This window comes from Scyliorhinus torazame, chromosome 18, assembly GCF_047496885.1.
Source record: "Scyliorhinus torazame isolate Kashiwa2021f chromosome 18, sScyTor2.1, whole genome shotgun sequence".
Taxonomy (NCBI): Eukaryota; Metazoa; Chordata; class Chondrichthyes; order Carcharhiniformes; family Scyliorhinidae; genus Scyliorhinus; species Scyliorhinus torazame.
Window position 1 is genome coordinate 74,926,527 of NC_092724.1, and position 19,671 is coordinate 74,946,197.

At 46.7% G+C, this 19,671-nt stretch overlaps 1 protein-coding gene across 2 annotated transcripts in view; it reads right to left on the reverse strand.

The window, feature by feature from the left end:
• ndc80 (NDC80 kinetochore complex component) overlaps positions 1 to 19,671 on the reverse strand; it is a 225,356-nt gene that overhangs the window by 13,951 nt on the left and 191,734 nt on the right. For both annotated transcript variants that reach the window (XM_072482927.1, XM_072482926.1), the window contains 4 exons: positions 18,939 to 19,091; positions 17,127 to 17,216; positions 16,681 to 16,773; positions 14,949 to 15,079 (listed from right to left, as the gene is read on the reverse strand). In XM_072482927.1, the coding sequence (XP_072339028.1) occupies positions 14,949 to 15,079; positions 16,681 to 16,773; positions 17,127 to 17,216; positions 18,939 to 19,091 (467 nt within the window). The remainder of the gene's footprint in view (positions 1 to 14,948; positions 15,080 to 16,680; positions 16,774 to 17,126; positions 17,217 to 18,938; positions 19,092 to 19,671) is intronic.

Consider the following 19,671-nt stretch of genomic DNA (forward strand, 5'->3'; position numbering starts at 1 on the left):
ATATGGAACCACGCAGTCTTATCGTTGGGATACCTAATTTTATATACGGAAGGGCTTACATTGTCCGCAATGGAGTACGGACCTGAGTATTTTGGTGACAGGAATGTGCTGGGGTTATATACGGAGAGCATGACTTGCTGTCCTATACTGTACTCAGTCGCATGCACTGTCTTGTCGAAACAAGCCTTGCTCTGTTTCTTCCTTGTGCCCAATTTTACTGCAGCTGCTAGCTGGGCCGTTTTAACATTTTCAACTAATTGCTCCACTGCTTTCTCGTGTGTGAGGGCCGTCACCTCGGGGCTGGTCAAGTCTAAACCTAATAAAAATTCATGGGGTGTCCGGTCATGAGGGTGTGGGGGTGTAACCTGTGGAAGTAGAAATTGTATTACGCAAAAACATCAGCGCAAAAGGGAGGACTGAGTCCCAAGTGGTGTTGTTTTGCTGGACCATTTTTCTGAGGGTGGATTTTAGGGTCCGATTCATGCGCTCCACGATACCACTTGACTGTGGGTGGAATGCTATGTGGAATTTTTGGGTGATGCCAAATATCGTGAGGACGTTCTGCATGACACGTCCCGCAAAATGGGAACCGTGGTCAGATTCAATGCTGCGGGGGAGTCCCCATCTTGTGAAGATGTGGTGGGTCAAAATCTTGGCTGTGGTTTTTGCACTGTTTGTGCGGGTTGGGAATGCTTCCACCCATTTCGTAAATGTGTCAATCACCACGAGTACATATTTATAGCCATTCCTGCAAGGGGGCAATGGTCCTATAAAATCAATCTGGAGGTTAGTGCATGGGCCATTAACGGGTCGGGTGTGGCTAAGCTCAGCCTTTTTGGCATATCTGTCCGGATTATTCTGGGCACAGATAAGACAATTCTCGATATAGTGATTAACATCTTCCTTTAAATTCGGCCACCAACAAAGCTGCTCGAGGTGGGCTGTAGTGGGATCGATTCCCTGATGTCCATGACCGTCATGGAACAAACAAATCAGTTGATTCCTGTCCCGTTCAGGAACTACATAAAGGGTGTCTTTTAACACCACACCGCCATGTGTGGTCAGTGCACTTTTGAACCTCTCATAGGGTGCTGGATATTTTCCTTTTACAATCTCCCTGAGATTGCTGTCCTGCTTCTGGGCCTCCACTAGATCCTCGATCTATGTCTGAGAGACCTGAACTGCACTCACTGGTGTGCTTTCGGGGGGGGGGGGTTCCAAAAGTATCCATGCCTGGAACCTGCTTTAGCCAGTGCGTCGGCTTTCACATTTCCAGGGGGGGGAGGAACGATGGTGACTACGAACGTTGACTATCCCAAACGTCCTGTTCTGGGCTCTCTCTAAAATATGACGGAGCAATGGGGCTGAGGGGAGGGGTTTCCCGTCTGCGGAAACAAATCCTCTTGCTTTCCACAGGGGCAGGAATTCCGTGAGACTGTTGCACACGTATAGACTGTCCGAGTATATGTCTGCTGGGCTGGGGAAGGAATCTGGGTGTTCCACTATATACGCGATGGCCGCGAGCTCTGCTGCTTGCGCGCCTAAGTGGCCTGGAAGTTTTAACGATATTTCCTCAAGGGCGCGTCCCTGACATAGATACCGCAACCTGTTATGCGCTTCCCATCCAATACTGTGGAAGATCCATCCACATAGATCTTTATGGGCTCACACGTGTCTGTATGCTGGGGGCTCTAGGTTGAACTACCTATCTTTCGGGGGGGTGTTTTAGCAATAAAGGGGCCTGTGTTGTGGTGTGGAGAGATAATTTTGCATTCATGGGGGATTCCGGGGTACTGTAAGTTGTCGGCTAAAAAGGCGTGCGTCTTTGTCCTTTTAACAGTGATGTCCCGTCCCTGCAAAAGAAGGGTCCATCTAGCTGCTCTAATCTGGCTTACTGTACAGTCCTTGAGTCGTCCGTCCAGTAAAAGTTGGGTGGGGGTGTGTTCGGTGAGAATTGTGATGGGGTTCAGTCCAGTAATATATGAAAAACACTGCACTGCCCAAAATACTGTGAGCAGGTGCCTCTCACAGGATGAAAATCCCTGCTCCACAGCATCTAAAATTCTGGAGGCGTAAGCTATGGGCCTTAACTGGTCGTGCCGTTCCTGGAGGAGCACGGCCGAAAGGGTGCGGTCTGTGGTCGCCACCTTTATGGCGTAAGGGGAAAGCGGGTCTGGAACTTGTAGTGCGGGGGCAGCTATGAGTGCCTGTTTTAAAGGATCCACAGCATCCGTATGCTGCAGAAGCCATTCCCAGGGGGCTCCTTTCTTTAGGGAGGTCTGAGACGGGTGCTGCCTTGCTGGTGAAACCGTCAATGTGGTTTCGGCAGTAGCCAACCAGTCCTAAAAATGACCGGAGGGCTGAAACGTTCTGGGGAAGGGGCGATTTAGCAATTGAGTCAATCCTTTTATGCTCGATCTCACGTTTACCGTGTGTGATAATTGTTCCCTTATATCACCTTAACTTCCAAAATCTGGGCCTTTTTGGGGTTGACTTTACAACCGATTGAGTGTAAGAGTTCCAGGAGTTCGGACAGAAGCTCAATGTGCTCTTCCTTGGTGTCTGTTCGCAGTAGTAGGTCGTCTACGTACTGAACAAGACATTCGGGGCGAGAGAATTTGGCTAAACCATTTGCCAGCTGTCGGTGGAAAATGGAGGGGGAGTTGTGGAATCCTTGTGGCAGGCATGTCCACGTGTACTGCTGTGCTTTAAACGTGAAGGCAAATTTGTACTGGCACGCCTTTGCCAATGGAATGGACCAGAATCCATTACTGACATCCAAAACCGTAAGGAATCGGGAATTGAGTCCCTGCTTGAGCATGGTCTCGGGACTTGTGGCTACTGTGGGGGTGATTTTGTTGAGTTCCCGGTAATCGATGGTCAGTTGCCATGGTCCATCGGGCTTTCTCCCTGGCCAAATCGGGGCATTATTAGTGGAGGCTACTGATCTAAGTACGCCCTGCTCTAATAAGCTTTCTATTACCTTGGAGATTTCTCCCTCTGCCTCTTGGGAAAATCCGTACTGTTTTTGGGGCCTAGGGTCAGGTCCTGATATTTGTACGGAGCCAGTCATCCGTCCACAGTCGTGCTTGTGGGTCGCGAATGCTTCCCTGTTCTGCTTGTCCGTGATAAGCGTGGTTGGGTTGAACCAAAATTTGCCTATGGCACTAATTTTGTTCACGTACTCTCCTATGTTGAGCGTTGCGGGGGCTCTTGTGGATTTTGCCATCTTCCAGACACACTGGTTGACTGGATCAAATGAAAGATTGTGGGAATTCATGAAATCGATTCCCAGAATGTGTTCTGCTGTGTGGGGCAGGTCAACTAAAACTACGGGGTGCTTGGTGGTGATGGTACCGATTTGAATGGGTACAGGGGCTGTGATGTGTCCCTGCTGTGAGTGGCCTGTAAAGCCGCTGAGGGTGATAGTGGCTATAGTGGGCCACGTGTTCTTTTGGAACATGGTGGAGGAATTTATTGTGGTGCGGGACCCTCCTCTGTCCGAGAGAAATTCGATGGGCTGTCCCCGAATTTTCGCTACAACTACCGGTCGTCCGGACCTATCCCAAAGGGTGTCGCAGACCCAACTGGGGGAGCCCGAACACCGTCAGTCCGTTCCGGTCAAGTCAGTCTGATCTGAACGGGCGTTAACACTATGAATGGGCTCTGTCTTCTTCTTACTCAAAGTGCCTGTTTGCTGGGCTCTCTGTGGCTTTCTGGGGGCATTGCACTCTCTTGCGAAGTGTCCCAACTGTCTGCAGTTGTAACACTCCTGTGACTTGGGTGGGGGGCTGTTCTTTCCTTCATTCACCCATGCGGGGTTCTGGTGTGTGGTAACTGCCTGTATATCTGCAGCGGCCTGCTTTTCCTCGGGATTCTTGACTGCGGGTTTGCTTTGTATAGATTGCTCCCAAGCGCGGGACAATCTTTTCACTACCCACTTCTCGTTATGGGCCTCCTCTGAGGGATCATAATTCGCACAAGCTTTCTGTCCTGTGGCATGGGAGACAAGGGTGCGGGTCCATTTGGCCATGTTGTCTGGGGACAAATGGGCACGGTCTAAGTCTCCAAAGACTGCTGAAAAGTGGATCCACAGGCATCCAGCAAACGCTGTGGGGTGCTCGGATTTCTTTTGCCTACATTTGTTGAGGCCAAATACGGGGTCACCCCGGTTATACCCGATCGCATCCAGGATCGCAGTATGCATTTCTGCAAGGGTGCCTCCTCCTACATTCTGTGGGTCGGGAAGGGCTGCTGCTACTGAAGTGTCTAAACTTAAAACGGTGAGCTTTACATGCTCTCGCTCATCCAGGCCGTACATGGTCGCCTGATGCTTGACTGTGGCAAAGAAATGGTGGGGGTCTGAGATGGGGAGGAACGGTTTGATCTTATCGCACGCGTCCCGTAATTGGGTCACTGTTAAGGAAGTGGAGTATAGAAATTTCGCATCGTCCGATGTGACTGTGCGGTGGGTGGTTACTGGGTGCATTGGAGCGTGAACTATCTGCTCTGTGGGGAGTTGGGGCGCATTCCTCTTTTGTGGCTTTCCCTGCGCACATGTTCCCATAACATATCTCTGCGCTGTTTCGTTCAATTCTTCCCAATCAGGGCCGTCTTCCTGATCTAATTTTTCTCCAAAGGTTTCCTGGAAGCCTTTCTGAACTGAAAGCAGCGATTGCAACTCTGCAATCTGCTTCCGGCACTTTGCGTGATCTAATGTGCTTTGTCTTTGTTCTGTGGTGGCAGCATGGAGTGCTCTTAATGCTGCCTTTAGGTCGCTGCACTGTCTCTGCAATGCTGCTACCTGCTTTTCTGTTTCTTCACGTACCAGGGCTGCATGTTGCGTGTCCTGATAGGCCTTTTCATATTGAGACTGGAAGCTGCTCAAGTACGCCAGACAAGACTGGTGTGCTCTTTTGGCATCCTCTACCTCTCCATCTTTTGCTGCCAACGTCCTTCTCAATTCCAAATTCTCCTTTTCTACCTCGCTTACATCGACCGTACTCATTCGATGTAGGCCCTCTATTTCTTTCCGGAGCGTCCTAATGACCTCCACTGTGCGTCGCAATTGTGCCAAGCAGGACATGATTGCCATTGGCTTGCGAGTTTTCCCTAAGCTGTTACCAGTCGGGTCTCTAATTCAAATTCTGGCGTGTCCCGGAGTGGTTTTACACTTCTCGATCGGGTCCCGTCAGATGTCGCCAAATAATGTTGCTGATTTTCTCCTTGGTTCGATTGCTCTGTTTTATTACCTTTGCTCTCAAGTCGCCAAGTATCTTTATGATACCGCCACGAGGTTCAAGTCCGAGTAATGATCAATGACCCAATACACCGATTAGTAAGATTTAAATCAAGCACACTTATCATACACAGTAATCGCTACTCATGCACAAATTCTACGTCTAAACTACTTCTACAACTAACAGGCCTATACTTAACTTCGGACTGGCCCACTAGGTCAGGAGAACAAATGGCCTTTCGTTCGGGTTCTGAGTCTGCGGTATTCGAAGTTGGTACGGATTGGTAGCTAGGAGCGCCTATCTCGTAGCGAGCGTTGAATTAAGACTTACTGTGTTCGGGAGTCACTGCACCGGTCACGGTCAATGTTGGTTCGTGTTGCTGGGTGACCCGGGCAGGATGCAGAGGTGAAGAGCTGAAGAGAGCGATTTGAACTTGGGGCTCAACTCTCAGTCCCCAGGGGCTTCCCGCCTTTCGGGGCGGACCCTGTACCTGGTCCCAAGTGATTGGACTTTGTCCCAATTGCTTGGTTCGATGTTCTCCAATACTGGAGCGGTTCCCTGATCAATGGGCGGTCTTGAGGTGTTCGTTCACCTCCTTTGTGTTGGCTCCTGCTGGCGCCGAGGAGTCTGGCTTTGCTTTGTGTGTCCAAAATGTTACTTATTGTTCCCGGGGATTGCTCATCAGTTTGCAGATGGCTGTTACTTTGTTCTGCTGATGGCCGCTGGTATCGATGTTGTCTGGCCTTTTCGGAGGTAAATGCCAGCAAACCTGCAGCTGCTGGTTTCTGTCTTATTGGCTGACTTTCCCATCAGCCTTTGCCGTTCGCCATTTTAAATCGGGAGTTGGCCAATTTAGGTGGCTACAACTCCTCAATCTTATACACCTCAATCATATTCCCCTCAGCCTTCTCTGCTCTAAAGAAAATAATCCAAGCCTATCCAGTGTCTCTTTATAGCTCAGATGCTTCATCCCAGGCAACATCCAGGTGAATATCTTCTGTACTCGCTCCAGTGCAATTACCTCCTTCCTATTGTGAGGTGACCATAACTATAATAATAATAATACTCTTTATTGTCACAAGTAGGCTTACATTAACACTGCAATGAAGTTACTGTGAAAAGCCCCTAGTCGCCACATTCCTGTTCAGGTACACAGAGGGACAATTCAGAATGTCCAATTCACCTAACAGCACGTCTTTCAGGACTTGTGGGAGAAAACCGGAACACCCGGAAGAAACCTATGCAGATACAGCGAGAATATGCAGCCTCTGCACAGACACTGACCCAAAACGGGCATCGAACCTGGGACCCTGGTGCTGTGAAGCTAACCACTGTGCTACTGCCGCCCACAGTACTCGGGTGTGGCCTAACCAACATTCTGCATAGCTCCATCATAACCTTCTAGGTCACGACTGATAAAGGCAAGTGTCCCATATGCCTTAACTACCCTATTTACCTGCTCTGTTGCCTTCAGGGATTTGTGAACAAGTACCCCTGTGAACAAGATCCATCTGTTCCCGAGTTTCCTCGTGTCCTGCCATTCATTACATACTCCCTTGTCCTGGTTCTTCTTCCAAAGTGCATGACCTCGCACTTAACAGGGTTTTTTAAAATTTAAAGTACCCAATTCTTTTTTCCAATTAAGGGGCAATTTAGCTTGCTGGCGTAGAGGTGAAGGGACAGCAGGGTGGCCGGAAGGCTGAGAGGAAGAACAGTGTGATTCGCCAGCGGTCAGGTTTGGATCCTTCTGACCCTGGATACTGACTCAGGTGCAGCCGTTACGCCTCACGCCACCTCACCATCACCATCAACCTGTTGGACTTTAACCTGGTGTTGTAAGACTTCGTACTGTGCTCACCCCAGTCCAACGCCGGCATCTCCACATCATAGAAATAGGAAGATAGAGCAGCTAAACACGTGGCTAAACAGCTGGTGTAGGAGGGAGGGTTTCCGTTATAGAACATAGAACAATACAGCGCAGTACAGGCCCTTCGGCCCACGATGTTGCACCGAAACAAAAGCCATCTAACCTACACTATGCCATTATCATCCATATGTTTATCCAATAAACTTTTAAATGCCCTCAATGTTGGCGAGTTCACTACTGTAGCAGGTAGGGCATTCCACGGCCTCACTACTCTTTGCGTAAAGAACCTACCTCTGACCTCTGTCCTATATCTATTACCCCTCAGTTTAAAGTTATGTCCCCTCGTGCCAGCCAAATCCATCCGCGGGAGAAGGCTCTCACTGTCCACCCTATCCAACCCCCTGATCATTTTGTATGCCTCTATTAAGTCTCCTCTTAACCTTCTTCTCTCCAACGAAAACAACCTCAAGTCCGTCAGCCTTTCCTCATAAGATTTTCCCTCCATACCAGGCAACATCCTGGTAAATCTCCTCTGCACCCGCTCCAAAGCCTCCACGTCCTTCCTATAATGCGGTGACCAGAACTGTACGCAATACTCCAAATGCGGCCGGACCAGAGTTCTGTACAGCTGCAACATGACCTCCCGACTCCGGAACTCAATCCCTCTACCAATAAAGGCCAACACTCCATAGGCCTTCTTCACAACCCTATCAACCTGGGTGGCAACTTTCAGGGATCTATGTACATGGACACCTAGATCCCTCTGCTCATCCACACTTTCAAGAACTTTACCATTAGCCAAATATTCCGCATTCCTGTTATTCCTTCCAAAGTGAATCACCTCACACTTCTCTACATTAAACTCCATTTGCCACCTCTCAGCCCAGCTCTGCAGCTTATCTATATCCCTCTGTAACCTGCTACATCCTTCCACACTATCGACAACACCACCGACTTTAGTATCGTCTGCAAATTTACTCACCCACCCTTCTGCGCCTTCCTCTAGGTCATTGATAAAAATGACAAACAGCAACGGCCCCAGAACAGATCCTTGTGGTACTCCACTTGTGACTGTACTCCATTCTGAACATTTCCCATCAACCACCACCCTCTGTCTTCTTTCAGCTAGCCAATTTCTGATCCACATCTCTAAATCACCCTCAATCCCCAGCCTCCGTATTTTTTGCAATAGCCTACCGTGGGGAACCTTATCAAACGCTTTGCTGAAATCCATATACACCACATCAACTGCTCTACCCTCGTCTACCTGTTCAGTCACCTTCTCAAAGAACTCAATAAGGTTTGTGAGGCATGACCTACCCTTCACAAAGCCATGCTGACTATCCCTGATCATATTATTCCTATCTAGATGATTATAAATCTTGTCCCTTATAATCCCCTCCAAGACTTTACCCACTACAGACGTGAGGCTCACCGGTCTATAGTTGCCGGGGTTGTCTCTGCTCCCCTTTTTGAACAAAGGGACCACATTTGCTGTCCTCCAGTCCTCTGGCACTATTCCTGTAGCCAATGATGACATAAAAATCAAAGCCAAAGGTCCAGCAATCTCTTCCCTGGCCTCCCATAGAATCCTAGGATAAATCCCATCAGGTCCCGGGGACTTATCTATTTTCAGCCTGTCCAGAATTGCCAACACCTCTTCCCTACGTACCTCAATGCCATCTATTCTATTAGCCTGGGGCTCAGCATTCTCCTCCACAACATTATCTTTTTCCTGAGTGAATACTGACAAAAAATATTCATTTAGTATCTCGCCTATCTCTTCAGACTCCACACACAATTTCCCATCCCTGTCCTTGACTGGTCCTACTCTTTCCCTAGTCATTCGCTTATTCCTGACATACCTATAGAAAGCTTTTGGGTTTTCCTTGATCCTTCCTGCCAAATACTTCTCATGTCCCCTCCTTGCTCGTCTTAGCTCTCTCTTTAGATCCTTCCTCGCTACCTTGTAACTATCCATCGCCCCAACCGAAACTTCACACTTCATCTTCACATAGGCCTTCTTCTTCCTCTTAACAAGAGATTCCACTTCCTTGGTAAACCACGGTTCTCTCGCTCGACGCCTTCCTCCCTGTCTGACCGGTACATACTTATCAAGAACACGCAGTAGCTGATCCTTGAACAAGCCCCACTTATCCAGTGTGCCCAACACTTGCAGCCTACTTCTCCACCTTATCCCCCCCAAGTCACGTCTAATGGCATCATAATTGCCCTGTTATCTGGACCACTGGGAGCTCTTCCGGGGCAGGTGTGACCTATACAAGAAGGACGGGTTGCATCTAAACCGGAGAGGCATAAATATCCTGGCCGCGAGGTTTGATAGTGTCACACGGGAGGGTTTAAACTAGTATGGCAGGGGGCTGGGCACGGGAGCAATAGGTCAGAAGGTGAGAGCATTGAGGGAGAACTAGGGAATAGGGACAGTGGGGCTCTGAGGCAGAGCAGACAGGGAGAAGTTGCTGAACACAGCAGGTCTGGTGGCCTGAAGTGCATATGTTTTAATGCAAGAAGTATTACGGGTAAGGCAGATGAACTTAGAGCTTGGATTAGTACTTGGAACTATGATGTTGTTGCCATTACAGAGACCTGGTTGAGGGAAGGGCAGGATTGGCAGCTAAACGTTCCAGGATTTAGATGTTTCAGGTGGGATAGAGGGGGATGTAAAAGGGGTGGCGGAGCTGCGCTCCTGGTTAGGGAGAATATCACAGCTGTACTGCGGGAGGACACCTCAGAGGGCAGTGAGGCTATATGGGTAGAGATCAGGAATAAGAAGGGTGCAGTCACAATGTTGGGGGTTTACTTCAGCCCTCCCAACAGCCAGCGGGAGATAGAGGAGCAGATAGGTAGACAGATTTTGGAAAAGAGTAAAAACAACATGGTTGTGATGATGGGAGACTTCAACTTCCCCAATATTGACTGGGACTCACTTAGTGCCAGGGGCTTAGACGGGGCGGAGTTTGTAAGGAGCATCCAGGAGGGCTTCTTAAAACAATATGTAGACAGTCCAACTAGGGAAGGGGCGGTACTGGACCTGGTATTGGGGAATGAGCCCAGCCAGGTGGTAGATGTTTCAGTAGGGGAGCATTTCGGTAACAGTGACCACAATTCAGTAAGTTTTAAAGTACTGGTGGACAAGGATAAGAGTGGTCCTAGGATGAATGTGCTAAATTGGGGGAAGTCTAATTATAACAATATTAGGCGGGAACTGAAGAACATAGATTGGGGGCGGATGTTTGAGGGCAAATCAACATCTGACATGTGGGAGGCTTTCAAGTGTCAGTTGAAAGGAATTCAGGACCGGCATGTTCCTGTGAGGAAGAAGGATAAATACGGCGATTTTCGGGAACCTTGGATAACGAGAGATATCGTAGGCCTCGTCAAAAAGAAAAAGGAGGCATTTGTCAGGGCTAAAAGGCTGGGAACAGACAAAGCCTGCGTGGAATATAAGGAAAGTAGGAAGGAACTTAAGCAAGGAGTCAGGAGGGCTAGAAGGGGTCACGAAAAGTCATTGGCAAATAGGGTTAAGGAAAATCCCAAGGCTTTTTACACGTATATAAAAAGCAAGAGGGTAGCCAGGGAAAGGGTTGGCCCACTGAAGGATAGGCAAGGGAATCTATGTGTGGAGCCAGAGGAAATGGGCGAGATACTAAATGAATACTTTGCATCAGTATTCACCAAAGAGAAGAAATTGGTAGATGTTGAGTCTGGAGAAGGGTGTGTAGATAGCCTGGGTCACATTGAGATCCAAAAAGACAAGGTGTTGGGTGTCTTAAAAAATATTAAGGTAGATAAGTCCCCAGGGCCTGATGGGATCTACCCCAGAACACTGAAGGAGGCTGGAGAGGAAATTGCTGAGGCCTTGACAGAAATCTTTGGATCCTCACTGTCTTCAGGGGATGTCCCGGAGGACTGGAGAATAGCCAATGTTGTTCCTCTGTTTAAGAAGTGTAGCAAGGATAATCCAGGGAACTACAGGCCAGTGAGCCTTACTTCAGTGGTAGGGAAATTACTGGAGAGAATTCTTCGAGACGGGATCTACTCCCATTTGGAAGCAAATGGACGTATTAGTGAGAGGCAGCATGGTTTTCTGAAGGGGAGGTCGTGTCTCACTAACTTGATAAGAGTTTTTCGAGGAGGTCACTAAGATGATTGATGCAGGTAGGGCAGTGGATGTTGTCTATATGGACTTCAGTAAGGCCTTTGACAAGGTCCCTCATGGTAGACTAGTACAAAAGGTGAAGTCACACGGGATCAGGGGGGAGCTGGCAAGGTGGATACAGAACTGGCTAGGTCATAGAAGGCAGAGAGTAGCAATAGAAGGATGCTTTTCTAATTGGAGGGCTATGACCAGTGGTGTTCCACAGGGATCAGTGCTGGGACCTTTGCTGTTTGTAGTATATATAAATGATTTGGAGGAAAATGTAACTGGTCTGATTAGTAAGTTTGCAGACAACACAAAGGTTGGTGGAATTGCGGATAGCGATGAGGACTGTCAGAGGATACAGCAGGATTTAGATTGTTTGGAGACTTGGGCGGGAGATGGCAGATGGAGTTTAATCCGGACAAATGTGAGGTAATGCATTTTGGAAGGTCTAATGCAGGTAGGGAATATACAGTGAATGGTAGAACCCTCAAGAGTATTGAAAGTCAAAGAGATCTAGGAGTACAGGTCCACAGGTCATTGAAAGGGGCAACACAGGGGGAGAAGGTAGTCAAGAAGGCATACGGCATGCTTGCCTTCATTGGCCGGGGCATTGAGTATAAGAATTGGCAAGTCATGTTGCAGCTGTATAGAACCTTAGTTAGGCCACACTTGGAGTATAGTGTTCAATTCTGGTCGCCACACTACCAGAAGGATGTGGAGGCTTTAGAGAGAGGGCATTAGCTATGAGGAGCGGTTGAATAAACTCGGTTTGTTCTCACTGGAACGAAGGAGGTTGAGGGGAGACCTGATAGAGGTCTACAAAATTATGAGGGGCATAGACAGAGTGGATAGTCAGAGGCTTTTCCCCAGAGTAGAGGGGTCAATTACTAGGGGGCATAGGTTTAAGGTGAGAGGGGCAAGGTTTAGAGTAGATGTACGAGGCAAGTTTTTTTACGCAGAGGGTAGTGGGTGCCTGGAACTCGCTACCGGAGGTGGTGGTGGAAGCAGGGACGATAGTGACATTTAAGGGGCATCTTGACAAATACATGAATAGGATGGGAATAGAGGGATATGGACCCAGGAAGTGAAGAAGATTGTAGTTTAGTCGGGCAGCATGGTCGGCACGGGCTTGGAGGGCCGAAGGGCCTGTTCCTGTGCTGTACATTTCTTTGTTCTTTGATGTACAATGTAGGAAAGTGTGAAGTGTCATGGATTTGCCTAGTAACATAAATTTAACAAGACATAATAGGATGCGACCTGCCCAGCAACAGGTAGCAATCTGCCCCGCGATAGCAATGTCCATAAAATCCCTCCAATGCAGGAGGACATTCAGCCCATCATTTCTGCACCAAGCCTGTGAAAGTGCATCCTACCAGTGCCCACCCCCTCACCCTATCCCTGTAACCCCACCTAACCTTTAGACTGGGAGGAAACCGGAGCAAATCCACCTTAGCTACGCCCCTCATAATGTTTTTAAAAATAAATTTAGAGTACCCAATTCATTTTTTCCAATTAAGGGGCGATTTAGCACGGCCAATCCACATCTTTTGGTTGTGGGGGCGAAACCCACGCAAACACGGGGAGAATGTGGAAACTCCACATGGACAGTGACCCAAGGCCAGAATCGAACCTGCGTCCCTGGTGTTGTGAGGCAGCAGTGCTAACCACTGTTCAGCCAGTATTCAAAAGGCTGGATGAGATGCGTCTCTCCCAGTAACAGGATTAGAAGTCATTTTAATAGAATCAGAGGTGAATAGCGTTTTAGTAGAAACAACTTAACTAGATGATTTGGGAGATCAATGAGGTACACACATGCTAATGTCTAGAGTCAAGGAATTTGAGAGGGGCAGATAGCCAAATACACAGAAGGCCCATTCAAAGGGGTACATAGAAAGAAAGAAAGGCTGGTTAGACTGGGGTGGTTTTCCTTGGAGCAGAAAAGGCTGAGGGGGCAGGGGATCTGATCGGGTGTTAAAATTATGAAGGGCAGCACGGTGGCGCAGTGGTTAACATTGCTGCCTCACGGCGCCGAGATTTGTCCTAACAGTAGTAACCCTTTCTCAGACTATTTCACAGTACTTTCCAAACCCATGACCACTACCAGCAGACGCATGGGAACACCACAAGCTGCTCTCCAAGGCATACACCACTTTGGCATGGAACTGTAGCACTGTTCCTTCATGGTCACCAAGTCCAACTCCCAGAACGTCCTTCTTCAGAGAACTGGGTTAAAGTCCAACAGGTTTGTTTGGAATCACTAGCTTTTGAAGCGCCTTTCCTGCAGCGTATGAGGTAGACAACATTGGTCGAGTTGCACGAGTATGCACCGCGTACCTGGTGGGTGGTGTACTCACATGTAATGGTAGCATCTATGTCGATGATCTGGCATGTCTTGCAGACGTTGCCATGGCAGGGTTATGTGGTGTCGTGATCGCTGTTCTCCTGAAGGCTGGGTAGTTTGCTGCAAACAATGGTCTGTTTGAGGTTGCGTGGTTGTTTGAAGGCAAGTAGTGGTGGTGTGGAGATGACTTTGGCAAGATGTTCGTCAACTCAAACAGACCGTAAAGAGATGGACCTCAAAGGATATCCTGAGGCATTGTACATTGGCAAGACCATGCAGATGCTGCGACAACAGATGAATGGACAACGTGCAACAATCATCAAGCAGGAATGTTCCCTTCCAGTCGGGGAACACTTCAGCAGTCAAAGGTAAGCGTTTTCCAAGGTGGCCTTCAGGATGCGCGACAACGCTGAATCGACGAGCAGAAATTGATAGCCACGTTCCGCACACATGAGTACAGCCTCAACCGGAACCTTGGATTCATGTCGCACTACATTCAACCTCTACCATTTGGCCTGGGCTTGCAAAATCCTCTCAACTGTCCTGGGTTGAGACCGTTCACACCTCTTTAACCTGTGATTATCCCTCCCTTCAGTCGCACTGTCTCGACTTGTAAAGACTTAATTACCTGCAAAGATTCGCATTCAAAGTATCATCTTTGTCTATATATGCATTTCTGGAACCCACCTCTTCACTCACCTGATGAAGGAGTTGCGCTCCGAAAGTTAGTGATGCCAAACAAACCTGTTGGACTTTAACCTGGTGTAAGACATCTTACTGTGCCCACCCCAGTCCCATGCCGGCATCTCCATATCTTGAGAACTGTAGGTGTAGCTATAACACATGGACTTTTTTTCATTCTTTCATGGATGTGGACATCACTGGCAAGGGCAGCGTTTGCTGTCCATCCCCAATTACCTTAGAGTCAGTGGTGGTAGAGAGCCATCTTCTTGAAACCACTGCAGTCCAGCTAGTGCCGTGAGCAAATTAAATAAATTAATGAAACTGTCTGGTTTTGAAAAGCTGAAGTACTTGCACAATCTGTGAACCCTGCAACAATTATCAAATGTAACCTACTCATATAAGAGAGACCAACCTAAAGAAAGAGGTGTGATGAGAGAAGCAGGAGCACATTTTTATACTTGGGAAATATGGAAATGGAGCAATGATGCAATCGTAAGGTTTTAACAGACACAGGAAGGTGCCCATGACAAAATTATGTTTGCACCACCCAAATAAAGCTAGACTTGCTTTGTTATTCGTCACTACAATTTGGAAGAAGTGACAAAGGAAGGACACCATGGATTAGATTTTTAAAATCGAACTTCCACATACTGATATTTAGCGATTTTCAGCTGTCCAACTGCTTCATCTAATTCTTCATTCAGATGCTTCTGCAACCGTTTTCTCTGGTTTTCCAGAGATTCAAGCTCCTGGACTTGTTTTGCTGCTTTTCGATCATCATCCTAAAAAATAATTTGGATTATTAGATGTCCCCAAGTTAAAACTATTTTTTAAATAACTTAAGAATCTGGGAAAACATACCAATGTTGTGCACTACATTATTAATTTGCCTAAATTCACTCTGTATACACCCGCTAACTGAACAATACGGATAGGTTCTACCCACCCAAAACCCCACACGAGATCCTCCAGATTTGGCCATAGTTGCTTGGCGTTTTCTAAAGCTGAGGCACAAAGCAGAAGGCAGCAGTTTATCCATAAAGCAGAAACCTGGAAGAGGTCCCCGTGTTTAAACTTTGTAAAGATTCAAAAGCTAAGATTTATAAAATTGAACCCAAATAACAAATAAAGATTGTAAGCATGTGTTTGGATTAGACTATCCCAATGGTCTCCTTGTTGGTTTCCTGTCTTACACCCTTCAGAAATGTCTGTTTATTCAAAGTTCTGCTACCCATATCCTGTGCTGACAAGTGACAAGTTACATTTGTGACCATCTCCTAGAAAAGAGGATTTAACCATCTCCCCATGACATTCAATGGCATTACCATCGCTGAATCCCCCACAATCAACATCCTGGGGGGGGGGGGGGTTCCATTGATCAGAAACTGAACTGGACTAGCCATATTAATACTGTGGGGCAACCAGGGCAGTTCAAGGGCTAGGCATCCTATGGCGAGTAACTCACCATCTGGCCACCCAAAGCCTGTCCACCATCTACAAGGCACAAGTCAGGAGTGTAATGGAATACTTTCTACTTGCCTGGATGAGTGCAGCCCCAACAACACAAGAAGCTCAACACCATCCAGGCCAAAGCTGCCCGCTTGATTGCTCCCCCTTCCACAAACATTCAAATTCTCCACTACCGACGAACAGTGGCAGCCATGTGTACCATCTACAAGATGCACTGCGGTAACTCACCAAAGTTCCTTTGACAGCACCTTCCAAACCCACGACCACTACGATCTAGAAGGACAAGAGCAGCAGAGCCCCACCATCTGGAGGTTCCCCATTAAGTCATTCACCACCCTGACTTGGAAATATATTGCCGTTCCTGGGGCAAAATCCTGGAACTCCCTACCAAACAGCACACTGGGTGTACCTACACCTCAAGGATTGCGGCGGTTCAAGAAGACAACACACTGCCACCTTCTGAAGAGCAACTAGGGATGGGAAATAAATGCTGTTCTAACCAGCGACATCAAACCCCATTCACCCCTGCACTCATTGACTAACATTAGCTCCCAGTCTGGAAACACTGATTTTAAAATCGTCATCCTGGTTTCAAATCCCTCTTGGCCGTGTCCCTCCCTTTCTCTAATCTCCTCCATCCCTGCAATCGTCAGAGCTCTGTGCTCTTCCAAATCCGTTCTCTTGCATATCCCCTATTTACATTGCACCAGCATTGGCAGCCTGGGACTTAAACTTCGAATTCTCTCCCTAAATCTAGCAACTTCCGTTGAGATGCCCCCCCAAAATGTCCCACTTTGACGAAACATTCGGTCACCTGTCCCAATATCACCATACGTAGTTCGATGTCAAACTTTGGTTGATACTTATAACATTTACCATGTTTAATAAATACAAGTACACTGAAAGGCCTCACATCTTTTTCTTGTTCAATTGTTTCGTCCACTTTCCGAATTTGTTCTTTTAACATTTTCACATCATTTGCTTTGTCATCTATCATGGTCTGAACCTAGGAGACAGGATAGTTATCTTCAGCATACAAATAGCATTTTATTTTATTTATTTACAAGTCCATTATAGACAAGGGCAGCACGGTGGCACAGTGGTTAGCACTGCTGCCTCATGGCGCCAAGGTCTCAGATTCGATCCCGGCTCTGGGTCATTGTCCTTGTGGAGTTTGCACATTCTCCCAGTGTTTGCATGCGTTTCGCCCCCACAACCCAAAAGATGTGCAGGGTAGGTGGACCAGCCACGATAAATTAATTGGAAAAAATGAATTGGGTACTCTAAATTTATTTTAAAAAGGAGCTATTTTGCAGAGATTTAGCTGCACTACATTTCCAGCATTGATTATTTCCAAACCTGTTCTCTGGCCTCTTGCACACTCATCTTCTTATGCTTCAGATGTTCAACGTCATCATTTAATTGCTTCAGTTGGTTTATTAAGGCAAGCTGTAGAAATGAAACAAGGTCAAGTATTGGTCACATGAAAATGAGAAAATACAGATTACATATAGAATTCTAGTGAGCCTTAGCCTTCTTTATTATGGGTTAGGCAATTCTAAAATGCCATATTGCATTTTCACCACTTAAAAGTGGTTTTCCCTTTCTTAATTGGTTTCCTTAACTTGTTACTAAACAGGTACAGGAATTACAATCATCAGCTGCTGCTCAAGAGACTCCCTATTCTTTTCCTCTTCTTGGAAAGCACCTCCCATCTACCCCACACCCTATTTTAACCCATTTATCTGGAATCTGTGGGGACAAAGGCTCTCACTCACCACCTGCTGCTTACTTTATAAAAGTGTGTTACCAGATCAATATCCTATACTGGATCTAGAAGTTACAGATCAGCTATTGCTGGAAATAACGAAAGTCTCCTTTGGATGGAAGTGTTTCTTTAATGCAAAGTGGATAATGAAGCAGCGAGCTGACTGTAGTATAATCTAATATGACAGATAATGCTGTCTGACATAATGGGAGAAAAACACAGGGCATTGAATTAGAGCAGATAACTTCATTTGGAAAGCTGTCACCAGCTTACACAGGTCAAAGCAAACAGTCTCTCTTCAATGTTGTGATTTCTAGGATTCTGTAAAAGCCCTGGGAATTGTTGCAAGCATGGATCTGTCAGGCAGTGATTCAGGGAGAGACTTCCCAACTTATCCCCTGTATTCCTATAATGTTGACTGTGCATTTCCAACATTCCCATTTCAGATGGTCAATGTTCAGAATTTTTGCCTGTTTGACAGCTAACTTCATCAATGTATGAGGATTCAGTGAAAGCAAGCATTCTGCAAATGGCAATCACACACAGCGATTCTCTGCGTCCTTTGTGGCTTGTTTTGCGGCAGTGTAGGCGGCCCACCATTGGCCGGCGGTAGGATCTTCTGTGGGTTTGGCGACTTTGGAACCCTCTGTCTCAGAAGGCGGTGGAAGTGGGGTCAGAGAATATTTTTACGGCAGATTGATTTGCTTGCCTAACTAGAATCTAAGGTTATCGGGGGTAGATGGGGAATGTGGTACGCAACACACCGATTAGCTATGATCTTATTGATGCCTGATCATGTTCGAGGGCCCAAACGGCCTACATCTGCTTCCATTTTGTATGTTTGTATGAGTCTATCACCAAGGTAATGTTACAGCATAGCAGAGTAACTTGAATAGCAAGTAGCAGATTTCTGCATTTAACTGCATGTGTGGACTAGAAGTTGCTGTTCCATTTATTCCAATGAACCTTAACTTCATAGTTATTCTCAACATAAAATGCAGGCCAAAGGATTCACCTATAATTGGAACAAGGACAAAAAGTCTGGCAAAATAAGAGAAAGGAACTTCAAAGTCCAACAACTGGCTCAAGTCACTAATACAGCAACTCAATGCATTATTTAAAAGGGAATAGAAGTAATCCAACTCCTTAGTGATAATTTTCATTGGAAATTGCCTGCTACATTTCAATGTTTTCAGTTGTTAATATTAAATCTGAGATAGATATATTTTTGTTAAGGGATATGGGCCAAAGCAGGTATATGGAGTTTGGTCACAGATCAGCCATGATCTCATTGAACGGTGGGTCAGGCTCGGGGGGCTGAATGGCCTACTCCTGTTCCTATGTTCTAAATTCCTATTATAAAATTTAAAAACACGATGTAGTTTAAAAAAACAATGTTTCACCTTTATTTTTTCAGTATTTTGTGAAGTCCTTTTCCCAGAGACAAGATCCAAGAGGCTTATCTCAAAGTTCTGTGCTTGAGCATTTGCAGCTGCTTTAGGAATTAGCTTGAGTTTCCGAGCCATCGTGTGATAGTCCTGTAGTCTGACTTCCAGCTGAAACAATGAAAACAAAAGGTGACCGAGGGGCAGTCTATAAATCAGTATAAATGGGAGAGAAAAAAATTCAGCATCTTTATAATAGAGATAGTCAGGAAATCAGTTAAGTCTATGAATAAAACCGTCGATTCCCAAAGTGAGCCACAAGATTAACCTGGCCCTTGCAGAATTTTCTCCACCTCATAGAAGTCTATGGTCCATCCCGTCTGCGCCAGCCATAAAACAAACCATGCAGCCTTTTCCCATATTCCAGCATTTGGTCCGTAGTCCTGCAGGTTACTGCACCCGAGGCGAATATTCAGACACCTTTAAACGAGTTGAGGATTTTTGCCTCTACTATCCTTTCACGCAGTGACTTCCAGATCCCCACAACCCTCTAATAGAAAATTAGAGGAGAGGTGAAGAAATTGTTTTCACCCAATCATTTTACATCAATGCCAAGTCATTTGTAAATAAAGTAAATAGGCTCTTCCCAGCCACTGTGTCCAAGCTCCTCATAATTTTGTACATCTCAGTCAAATCTCCCCACAGCCTGCTCTGTTCCAAAGAAAACCCCAGCCTATCCAATCTTCCCTCA